The following is a 12,145-nucleotide window of genomic DNA, read 5'->3' on the forward strand; positions in this document are numbered from 1 at the left end:
TGTGCCTCCAAGTGTGAACTCGTGGAGGCACCATGTGCCCTTGACAAACACATCTGCAGAAAGCGTCACCAGCTGCAGAAGCTGGAGCTTGGGGTTTCTGAACTTGAGCGGCGGCTGGAGTCACTGTGGTGCATCCGCGAGGCAGAGAACTATGTGGATAGCACTTCTGGGGGGTGGTCACACTGTAGATTAAGAACGTGCAGGCACAGAGGGAATGGGTGACCGCCAGGCAATCTAAGAGAGTCAGGCAGGTAGTGCAGGAGTCCCCTAAGTCGATCTCGCTTGCTAACGGGTTTTCCATTTTGGATACTGGTGAGGGCGATGGTTCCTCAGAGGAGTGCAGCAAGAGCCAAGTTCATGGCACCACGAGTGGCTCAGCTGCACAGCAGGGGAGGAAGAAGAGTGGAAGGGCACTATTGATAGGGGATTCGCTAGTTAGAGGAACAGACAGGCGCTTCTGTGGCCCCAGACACCAGAACAGTATGTTGCCTCCTTGGTGTGAGGGTGAAGGATGTCACAGAGCTGCTGCAGGACATTCTTCTAGGGGAGGGTGAACAGACAGAGGTCATGGTTCACGTTGGTACCAATGATATAGGTAAAAAGACGGAGGAGGTCCTGAAAGCAGAGTTTAAGGAGTTAGGAAAGAAATTTAAAAAGCAGGTAATGGCTGCACAGGCAGAAAAGGGAATAGTAGCCGCAGGCAGGTAGTGCAGGAGTCCCTTGTGGCCATCCCCCTCTCAAACAGATATACTGCTTTGGATACTGTTGGGGGGTGGGGATGGCCTCCCAGGGGAAAGCAGCAACAGCCAAGTTCGTGGCACCACAGATGGCTCTGCTGCACAGCAGGGAAGGAAAAGGAGTGCAAGAGCTATAGTGATAGGGGATTCTATCGTGGGGGTACAGATAGACGTTTCTGGCCGCAAACGAGACTCCAGGATGGCATGTTGCCTCCCTGGTGCTAGGGTCAAGGATGTCACGGAGCGGCTGCAGGACATTCTGAAGGGGGAGGGTGAACAGTCAGAGGTCGTGGTGCACATTGGTACCAACGACATAGGTACCAACGACATTGGTAAAAAGAGGGAGGAGGTCCTGCAACAAGGATTTGGGGAGCTAGGTAGCAGATTAAAAAGCAGGACCTCAAAGGTTGTAATCTCTGGATTACTCCCGGTGCCACGTGCTAGTGAGTATAGGAATAGGAGGATAGAGCAGATGAATGCGTGGCTGAAGAGATGGTGCAGGAGGGAGGGCTTTAGTTTCCTGGCTCACTGGGTCTGTTTCTGGCAAGGGGAGGGGACCTGTACAAGTTGGACGGGTTGCATCTGAACTGGAACGGGACCAACATCCTTGATGGGAGGTTTGCTAGTGCTATTGGGGGTGGGGGGGTTTAAACTAATTTGGCAGAGGAATGGGATACAGAGTGGAGGTACAGTAGGGGGTGATGCTCAGTCAAATATAGAAGAGAAATTGAGTCAGTTTGGAAGACAGAGCAAATATAGACCTGTTAAGGCACAAGTGAAAAATGCAAGGCTGGATAGTATCTATTTTAATGCAAGGAGTCTTAATAGTAAGACAGATGAATTGAGGGCATTGATTAGCACATGGGATTATGATATTGTTGCTATCACAGAGACATGGTTGAGGGAGGGGCAGGACTGGCAGCTTAATATTCCAGGTACAGAATCTTAAGGTGTGACAGGAGAGGGGATAAAAGGAGGTGGCATTGTACTGTTGATCGAGGAGTCAATTATTGCAGTAAGGAGGGATGATATCTTAGAAGGTTCTTCAAATGACGCCATATGGGTAGAACTTAAAAACAAAAAGGGGGCAATCACTTGGCTGCGAGTGTACTACAGACATCCAAATAGTCAGGGAGAGATGGAGGAGCAGATATGTAGGCAAATCTCAGAGAAGTGTAAAAATAATAGGGTAATAATAGTAGGGGATTTCAACTCATCTAATATCAACTGGGATAGTCTTAGTGTAAAAGGATTAAAGGGGGCAGAATTCTTAAAATGCATACAGGATAACTTTTTCAGCCAGTACGTAGAAAGTCTTACAAGGGAAGGGGCAGTACTGGACCTAACCCTAGGGAATGAAGCTGGACAAGTGATAGAAGTGACAGTAGGGGAGCATTTCGGGATAGTGACCATAACTCTAAGATTTAAGGTAGTTAAGGAAAAGGATAAAGACGGGCTGGAAATAAAGGTACTGAACTGGGGGAAGGCCGATTTCAATATGATAAAACAGGATCTGGTCAGAGTGGACTGGGAGCAGCAACTTGTAGGAAAGTCTACATCAGACCAGTGGGAGTCATTCAAAGAGGAAATAGTGAGGGTTCAGAGCCAACATGGTTACAGGGTGACCAGGACTGGAACTGAATATTCAGGGATATTCATTATTTAAGAGGGATAGGCGGAGGGGAAAAGGAGGTGGGGTAGCGCTGTTAATAAGGGACGAGATCAAAACATTAGTGACAGAGGATCTTAGTTTGAAAGAGCAAGATGTAGAATCATAATAATAAAATAAAAGCAAAAAGCAAAAGATGTAGAATCAGTTTGGGTGGAGCTAAGAAACAGCAAGGGGCAGCAAACATTGGTGGGATACATTTATAGGCCAAACTGCAGTGGTAATGTTGGGCACGAAATTAGAGCTGCATGTAGTATGGGCAATACAGTAATAAGGGGCGATTTCAATTTACATATAAATTGGGTAAACCTAATCAGCACTAATGCTGTGGAGGATGAATTTCTGGAGTGTGTACGAGATGGATTTCTGGAACAGTATGTTGAAGAACCAACTAGGGAACAGGCTATTTTAGGTTTAGTATTATGTAATGAGAAAGGGCTCATTAATAACCTTGCTGTAAAGGAGTCATTCGGAAATAGCAACCACAATATGATAGAATTTTACATTAAGTTTGAAAGAAATATAGTTCATTCTGAAACTTGGGTCTTAAATCTGAACAAAGGAAACTATGAAGGTATGAGGGGCAAGTTGGCTATGGTGGATTGAGAAAATACATGAAAAGATTTGACAGTAGACAGGCAATAGCTAGTATTTAAATAAGTATTACATGGTTTACAACATATATACATTCCTCTAAGACACAAAAACCCAAACTGGAAAGGTGAATCAACCGTGGCTAACAAAAAAGTTAAAGATTGCATTGTCAAAGGAAATGGCTTATAGGATTGCCAGAAAAAGTGATAAGCCCGAGGATTGGCAGCAACTTAGAGTCCAACAAAGGAAGACCAAGAAACTAATAAAGAAAAGGAAAAGAGATTATGAATGCAAGCTAGCTAGAAACATAAAGGCAGACTGTAAAAGCTTCTTTAGGTATGTGAAAAGGAATCGATTAGCAAGGACGAATGTGGGTTCACTGCAGGCGGAGACAGGAGAGTTTGCGATGGAGAATGAGGAAATGGCGGAGAGACTAAACAATTACTTTGTGTCTGTCTTCACGGAAGACGACAGAAAATCTGGACAGGATCCAAGGGACCTGTAAAAATGAGGAACTGAAAGTAATTAGTATCAATATAGAGGCAGTACTCGAAAAATTAATTGGATTGAAATTTGATAAATCCCCTGGACCAGATGAGCTACGTCCCAGTGTATTGAAGGAAGTGGCTATAGAGATAGGGTTAGGGTTAGGGTGCAGCGGATGCACTGGCGGTTATCTTTGAGAATTCTAGAGATTCTGGAAGGGATCCTGCAGACTGGAAAGTAGCAAATGTAGCCCCATTATTTAAGAAGGGAGCAAAAGAACTACAGACCTGTTAGTTTGACATCAGTAGTACGCAGGATATTTGATCATGGGTAGTTCCCCCAGCCAAGTCCAATCTTATTCTCACTCAACAATTGTATACATGAACTTTTTTTTTTTTAAAACAGGGTCATTGGATAGCAATCAGAAGGGAGAGACAGTTAGTTGTTTCCTTTTGCAAGTTGAGGCCAAGATAGTGTTATATGAATTAGGAATCAAACCGAAGACATTCTAATCCATATGGATCATTACTGCATTGGGGAGCTAAATGGGGGGGCCTGAAAAAAGTCAGGTTATACCCTGTAATTAATGCATGCCTAAAATCAAGCAGCTACTTCCCCCCCCCCCCCTCTCTCCTTTTAAAAAAATTATGTTTGCCTCTATGTACATCAGCACACTTTGTCCCTCCAAATCATACACCATTCACCAGCCAAGCGACTTGTTCCAAACAGGTCTGTAACCGGGGCCCATTCACCCACTGATTGGCAGAGAATGACAATAGTAAACATTTCTCAATGGTTTGTGATTCTGTCAAGGCAACTGTCTACACAGTAAGTTCCCAATCTTGTCAACGGCTACACCATCTGAAATGTGCTTGCTCACAGGGAGGTCGGCAGTATGAGTAGAATCAGTGGTGATTCTTGGTAGTCCAGTCTCCCTTACATCCAGGGTTATATCCAGAAAGGAAAACAGAAATTAATTTTCAAAAAAAGGCAGAAAGGGTGGGAAAAATTGAGGCGGCTTCTCTTCGTACTCCAGCATCCCTTTGCTATCCAGTGATCCTTGCCAAAATGTGTGTTTGTGTTAGACAAGGGGGCGAGGGGACTAAGCTCAGCTCTGATACCCTACTTGGTTGGATATCCTGTGAACAGTCACCATCTAGGCTTGCTTGTTTGATGGCTGCCTGTAGCTGTGGAACTGTACTCCACAACCCACCCCACCCAAGAAAAATAAAGTGCAACTCCCCACAACCCATAAGAGATGAAAGACTTGATGGAATGAGGATGCTGGGGTTATTTCTGAATTAAACCCATCATTAACTGCTTGCTCCTCCCTCCCGGGACAGGCCACGAGTAAAACCAATTCAATTTCGCACTGCTCTGCATCGCACCAAGTGGCTCCCCATATTTCACACTCACGGGTTTAAGTTTTTGACCAACGCTGTCATGATAAAAAGCACAGCTTCCGTCTCCTCCCAGGCCGGGCTGCCTTCCTTCAGCATCGAATACAACTGGAAAAGAACAATGCAATTGTGGGACCAAAATTGCCATTCAGTCCCGAAACTAAATGGACAGTGGGACAAGGAGGTAAACGGATGAAAAAGCACATTTTGAACTGCTGCCAGTTGCTTAAACAGAATGATCAGCATGTGGAATGTTTAGTTTAGAGATACAGCACTGAAACAGGCCCTTCGGCCCACCGAGTCTGTGCCGACCATCAACCACCCATTTATACTAATCCTACACTAATTCCATATTCCTACCACATCCCCACCTGTCCCCTATATTTTCCTACCACCTACCTATACTAGGGGCAATTTATAATGGCCAATTTACCTATCAACCTGCAAGTCTTTGGCATGTGGGAGGAAACCGGAGCACCCGGAGGAAACCCACGCAGACACAGGGAGAACTTGCAAACTCCACACAGGCAGTACCCAGAATTGAACCCGGGTCGCTGGAGCTGAGAGGCTGCGGTGCTAACCACTGCGCCGCCCCACCCATACAGAGGGTAGTCCTGGAATGTAACAGTGGGACGCTGCGGTGTTGGGGAGGAATGGAGATGGGGGTCTGAATGGACAGGTTGAACGTGTCTCCTTATCTATTGAAATTGTACTTTCTTTCTGGCCTGCAAAGGTTGGGAAGGTTGTTCCTTACTTACCCGCGAGAAGAACTCCGAAGCTCCAATGAGGAATATAATATCTTTCAGTAGATCAGAGACCCGCAGTCTGAACTCAAAAAAATCATCTGTCTCATCCAGAACTCCCTCCTGTTAGAAAAATAATTCAGGCAGTGGCATTACCAGAGTTTGCACTGACCTAATACACATCATACTGGACTTTAAAACCTCCCTACTGGGGAACCATCTCAATTCAGCACCTTTTTAATGTCTGACAGCAGACTACATCAGGTGGTGTGAGAAACACTAACCTTTCAACATCTGATAGTCTTTTCATTGTTGGTTTGTACCTTAATGAGATCTTTCAAAGTATTTTTCAACAAAAATTAGGTGAATTTCATACTTAAGTGTCTACATTGGCGAAAAGTGCAGTTTCTATTGTCAGATGATTTTACGCTTTTTTGGGAGTGATGTTCTTCATCCCTTTCCCGCTGCTCAGGGCTAATTGTGCACTACTTGTATGCTTATTTATCCAGGACAACCTACGTGATCAGGGTCCATCTGGGAGTGGAAGGTGAGGGACTGAGTAAGTCTTTGGAAATAGGGCCGGAAGATCTGGTTCACCGAGGGATCCTTCATCTTGTGGAGTGTTTCGGCTAGCCGATACCAGAAGTTGAAAGTGATCTCTGCCACCTGCATAAACACAGCCAGACCATTAGAAAAAACTGACAATAATCAAGTCCGAACTCACTTTATATTTCATCAAACCCTTGTAAAAATTTCTATGGTCTTTAACTACTAGAAAACAGAATGTTTCTCACTTTTGTTATTCAGCGCAAGCATAAAGCACTCCCAGGTCAGGCACATAACAGATTTGATACAGAATAAAGCCCACCCTACATTAAGAAAATGTGCATTTATATAGCACCTTTCACAACCTCAGGACCAAAGCACTTTACAGCCAAGGTACTTTGACGTGTAGTCACTATTGCACTGTAGGAAATGCAGCAGCCAGTTTGTGCACATCAAGTTCCCACACAGAGCAATGCGATAATGAGCAGATAATCTGTTTTAGTGATGTTGGTTGAGGGATAGCTATCAGGACACCTGGGAGAAATTCCCTGCTCATCTTTGAAATAGTGCCATAGGATCTTTTACATCACCCAAGAGCGCAGACAAGGCCTCAGTTAATATCTCATCCGAAAGACAGCATCGTCCACAGTGCAGCACACTCCTTCAGCACTGCAATGAAGCATTCAGGCTGGATTTTGTGCTCAAGTCTCTAGCCTTGAACCCACAACCTCCTGATTAACAGGTGAATGGGCCACAGAAGCAATCCTGGGTCTGATTTAATTTAGCAAATGCAGTTTAATTTTGAGACAGGCTTCCTCCTGGTCAGTGGGAAAGGTTAGTCCAAGGTCCAACCAGCAGCACAATTCAAATGCAATGAACTGAATGAGGTCAGTTCTTGGTCCCATCCTTTATGATTGATTTCATTTTCACTTTGTGTAATACCCAGCTCTTTAGTTCCGAAGTAATGGAATGTGCAGAGCCTGAAGCCCACACAGGAGCAGAGAATCCAAGTAACAGTCGCAACCAGTGTACCCTCTAATATATTTTTTGGAGCATGCGGGCAATTTGTTTAAATGCATGGCCTTTTAAAATTATTTTGTGTGGCTGTGTAGGTGTGGTAACTTAAGGCGCTGGCTTGTGCACGGCCTGTGTGGGACTTTTGGGTAGCAGCACAGTTAAACAGTTTAGGGGGAACATTGGCCTCAAAACCTGGGTACTGCTACCAGCACTAATTGGGCTGAAGGAGAGCATTAACTCACCTCATACTGCTCGTGTCCGACACAGTTTAAGATGAGATTGAGTGTTTTGAAGTCGCCCAGTCCCTGTCCTGGTGAACGGATAACCATTTCCAACAGCGTTTCCGCCAGCTCGGTGAAAATCCGGCAATAGTTCAGCGCCCTGGAATACACAGGTCAAATATGATACAACCGGTACAAAAAACCTCTACTGTCCCTTAAGCACTCGCAATATAACTGGCCCAAATACTTTCAGATCAGTTACAACACTGGTTAGATGCAAAGTAAAGCTCCCTTTGCTCTGCACCCAGAAATGTACCCTCATTATGCAAGCCCAAAGTGACATTTCCAATTAACTCACTAACCATCCGAGTGCTATTTTATCTTGAATAATGGATAGTTTAAAACATACCTGAACAGGAGTTAAACAAGCTCAAGGCCAAATGGAATCATCTTTGCCTACTAAGGCCTGTGCAAATGCACAGAAATTATAGCCAGAAACAGGCTATTTGGCCCAACCAGTCTGTGATGGTGTTTATGATCCACATGAGTCTTCTCCCACCCCCAGCTCACCTAACCCTATCAGCATAACCTCCTATTCCATTCTTCCTCATATACTTATCTAGTTTCCCCTTAAAGGCATCAATGCTATTCACCTCAATTACTCTATGCACAAGTTCCACATTCTAAGCACTCCCAGTAAAGCAATGCAGCAGCTGCACTGAGATAGATGGGTTAAGAGGCAGGTGGAACGTTTAATTGCTGATGGTGCACTAGAGACTACTCCTGATAATGTGTAGTCACTTTTTGTGCAATTAAACAAAACTCGTACATGGCAAACTAGCAATTTAATTCTTTAAAATACCATTAGATCATTTGAATTAAACAGCTTTGACTGGATTAACTATTCCTATTTCATAACTGTGAATGACCCAGAGTTACGAGCAATACTTCACAGATCTGAATACTTTGTTCCTGAAGGCAGTGATTTGTGCTGGGGTTATGGTTCCATGAGTGTTTGTAGTGCTCAGTACCTTACCCAGACGCATGGCCAGTCTTCATGTGCAAACCCTGACTGTGCAGCTATTCACCCACAGGGCAACACAGTAATACCCAAGCCAGTCCTTGCCCAGTATTCAGACCTGTGGACTTTCCAGCAGGAATTAGTGTCTAGATATTGTAAGTAGAAAGCATAAATGATCTTTTCCTGGCCACAAGACACTGAGACCTACCAAAGGGTCCCTAAGTCCAGCTGCTTATAATGACACCACGATTCCTGATCAGAATGGAGATGATTGAGTCATTCCTCCCATTCATTTCATACCTGGAGACCGCACTGCTGCAAGTGACTGGGATTGATTTTACACACAAAATATTTATTAACTATCCTCCACTCATAACATTTTGTTAGAGAAATAACCTTGCTTTTATTGGGAGACTTTGCTGCAGTTTCAGCCATGAGTTACGTTTGCTTCAGTTCGTAAAGACTCTCCTTAAATAGACCCTGTAGACTGTTTGCTGTAGTGTGCTGGTTAAATAGACATTGCTTCCTGTGAAATAGACTACTTGCTGCGAGTCCTGCCACAAGTCACACCTTGTCTTCAAATCATTGACGGGGACAGTGATTTCAATAGACACTCTGCCTAAATACTGCCGTGGATGAGATCAACTTATCCTGCACGGACCAGGGATAAAACCTAGGCTGCACTTGCTACTTTAACCAGCAGATCCCTCAAGGGGATCCTCACAGAGGCATTCCAATGCCATCACATACCCGGCCACGCAACTGATTAGTAGCCATAAGTTGCAGCTCAGTGAAGTGGAAAACCTAACTACACATACTTGTCCATGTCCTCACAGGCGACTGCAGTATGGTAAGCTTCCTCCAGTGCCGTCACTCCTTCCTGAAGCTGTAGTGCCAGCCGTAGACTCTCCTGTAAGCCCTCCACTGCATACAGTGCTGCACACACACAGTCGCTCGCCACCTCATGTAAGTTTGAGGACGTCTGGTTGTGTCTCTGAAATTCAGGGACAGTTTTTCTTTCAATATTTCTGGATGCTTGCAGGCATTATAGTTCCAATATTTTCTTGAACATTATATTTCACCCAAGCATACACAAGAAGAAACTCACATTTATCACATGCCTGATTGCATCTCAGAAACATTTCAAAGCATTTCACATACAATTACTCTGAAGTGCAGTCACTTTAAGTAGGTAAACATGGCAGCCAATTTGTTGAGAACAAGACCCCACAAATCAACAGCAAGGTGAATGAAACAGTTAGTTTGTTTTTGGTGTTACTGGTTAACGGAGGAATATGGTCAGGACACCAGGAGAACTGTCTGTTCTTTGAATACCACCATGGCATCTTTTAATACCCACTGAGTCGGCAGAATAAGCAGTCAGGTTTAACGTCTCGCCCAAAAGGTTGCAGTATTAGCTTAGTTTCGAACTGGAGTGCCAGCCTGGATTCAGTGCTCAGGTTCCAATGTAGGGTTTCCAAAGCAGTCAGAGTTGGCTCCAGAAATCCACCAGGTCAGCATTAAGAAAATACTAAAAACAGCAGCTCCCTGATGATTCAGAGGGTAAGCGCACTTTCTGCAGGATGAAATGGTGACGAATCAACCAGGAGGGCCTATAGTTCAACTCTGATCCTGCATGGCTTTGATTTGACGGCAAAGATTTCTGCGCCTCATCACCATCCAGCAATGCCTGCTAGCAGTGCTTATATACAGTCCCCATGGTTGAGTAACCAATGGCAGGAGAGAGATGGCAGTCTGACCAAGGTTAACTACCGCCCCAGCCCCCTCCCCATGCCCAGTGTTAATGATCATGTCTGATAAGTGTGTAACAGTCAGGCTCAGCTGTTTTCCTGCCAATATCCATCCTATCAAAGACATAAACACACCATTTCAACAAAAATAATAAAAATGCAAAAAGACGTTAATTCTTCAAACTGTTCATTACCCCTCTCCTCCCAGTGTATTCGCCTCCTTGTGAAGGTGTCGATGCTTACTTGGGTGCCCATTCAACCAGCAGGCCCCCTGCAACTCACCCAAGCTCCTCATGCGAACATGCTGGGAACATCCCTGACCTGGCATTCACATACCACTCTCCTGGACAAGTTCGTGGATTGTAGGAACCTGGACAGATTTTTCTCCTCACTAACTTGGGCACTAGGGTAACCCTGGAATGAGAGCAGTTACATCAGCACAAAACAGAGATTAAATTTGGAGCCTTATAATCTGTATGGTGTTACTGCTACACCAAACAGTTCCTTTACCTGTTTTAGGCCACTGGAGGAGATCCACGGCTAATTTTCGAATGGAGTCATGACATGGAGACCCTACTTTGATGCCATTTATATCAAAAGGGCATTTCTTCCTCGATTCCCTGGGCCATCCAGCAACTGCCTCCCTGCTTTTCCCCACCCCCACCCTCCCGCACCACGAGCCTCAGGGTTTTACATAGGCCACTGGGATCAACTGGACGACAACCCTTCACCCACATGGTGGAAACACCTGACTGTTGATTAATACCCCCCTCTTCCCTGCCACCAAATGTCACATACTACAAGCGGCCCCCTCTCTAACTAGAACTAAGCTCACATTCCCTTTAAATTCTCGGACTGGGAAAGTTCCTTTAATAGTTGACAAAAAACAAAGCTCTGTTGGAGGCAACGTCAATACAGGCGCAGTCAACGAGACCACAAACAAACGAGAGCACCAATACAATCATCTGGGATTAAACATTACAGAGGCTAGACAAAGGGCGAGGATGATATGATGTCAATGGGCACAAGTTTTGCAGGTTGGCAGGACAAAACCACCACAATGCCAACTGGAGAGCAACTGTTAACAGAAAAGACAAAGGCTGGCCTTGTGAGCATGTTAAACTGCCAGATGCAGCATTGTGCCACGTAGAACAGAAGGTCCCAGGTTTAATTCCCAGGCTATGTGGAGTTGGCTGTTCTCACTTGGAACTGGGATGCTACACTGGTTTCTGCACCATAGGCTGGGGGGTGGGGCTGGAACCTGTGGCTCCGATTTGCTCCACTTGGGTTGCAAGTGGGTGCGTTGGGTGAAAAGACCATCAGGCCCTGCTGTGATGCACTCCTTGGTCAAATAGCATACTAACAATAACCAGTCTAAGCTCACACATGAAGAATGGGCCTATAGATGAGGTATGGTACAAAGATCAGGGCCTTCAGGAGTGGACGGAAATGATTTCTGAGAGCTCAGTAACCTTGCGGTGTCAGATTCAGTTGATTGTAATTAGCCCCTTCTGTGGCAGTTCCCTCCCCAAAGAGCTCATTTCACTTTCTTCCCATGTTCTCTCTTTCTCAGCACATCAATTCTTGGGAGTTTGGTCCCCAAGTATTGATTGTCCCCTCCCTCCCACAGTAATTCACCAAAGTGTCTGTGCTTCATGTCTAAATGTTAGTAGGCTATTTGAGTACAATGCACATCCCAGGCAAGCCCAATATCAGTCCTCAGTCAATGTCTGTGCACATTCACCTTCCAGCAGGAGTCACTGGATAAGTTTATCAGGATTGAACCCTCCCTGAGGCATTGAGATCTGTCATGATGTCTTACTGGCTGAGATCAGCTGTCATAAGCACAGTGGGAAACGGGAAGAGCAGCTGGAGAGTGACTCTCGCTTTACACGGATAAATCGCTGGACATTCGTACAGTATCACAGCTGAGTGACACATTCAACTTGCATTCTAGCCC

The 12,145-nt window shown here is 45.1% G+C and overlaps 1 protein-coding gene across 3 annotated transcripts in view; it reads right to left on the reverse strand.

The window, feature by feature from the left end:
• Positions 1-12,145, reverse strand: part of LOC137353391 (transportin-3-like) — a 63,363-nt gene that overhangs the window by 31,042 nt on the left and 20,176 nt on the right. For all 3 annotated transcript variants that reach the window (XM_068019616.1, XM_068019614.1, XM_068019615.1), the window contains exons 7-11: positions 9,253-9,428; positions 7,435-7,573; positions 6,149-6,295; positions 5,645-5,752; positions 4,903-4,994 (exon numbers count right to left, since the gene is read on the reverse strand). In XM_068019616.1, the coding sequence (XP_067875717.1) occupies positions 4,903-4,994; positions 5,645-5,752; positions 6,149-6,295; positions 7,435-7,573; positions 9,253-9,428 (662 nt within the window). The remainder of the gene's footprint in view (positions 1-4,902; positions 4,995-5,644; positions 5,753-6,148; positions 6,296-7,434; positions 7,574-9,252; positions 9,429-12,145) is intronic.

The sequence above is a fragment of the Heterodontus francisci genome, chromosome 41, assembly GCF_036365525.1.
Source record: "Heterodontus francisci isolate sHetFra1 chromosome 41, sHetFra1.hap1, whole genome shotgun sequence".
Lineage (NCBI taxonomy): Eukaryota > Metazoa > Chordata > Chondrichthyes > Heterodontiformes > Heterodontidae > Heterodontus > Heterodontus francisci.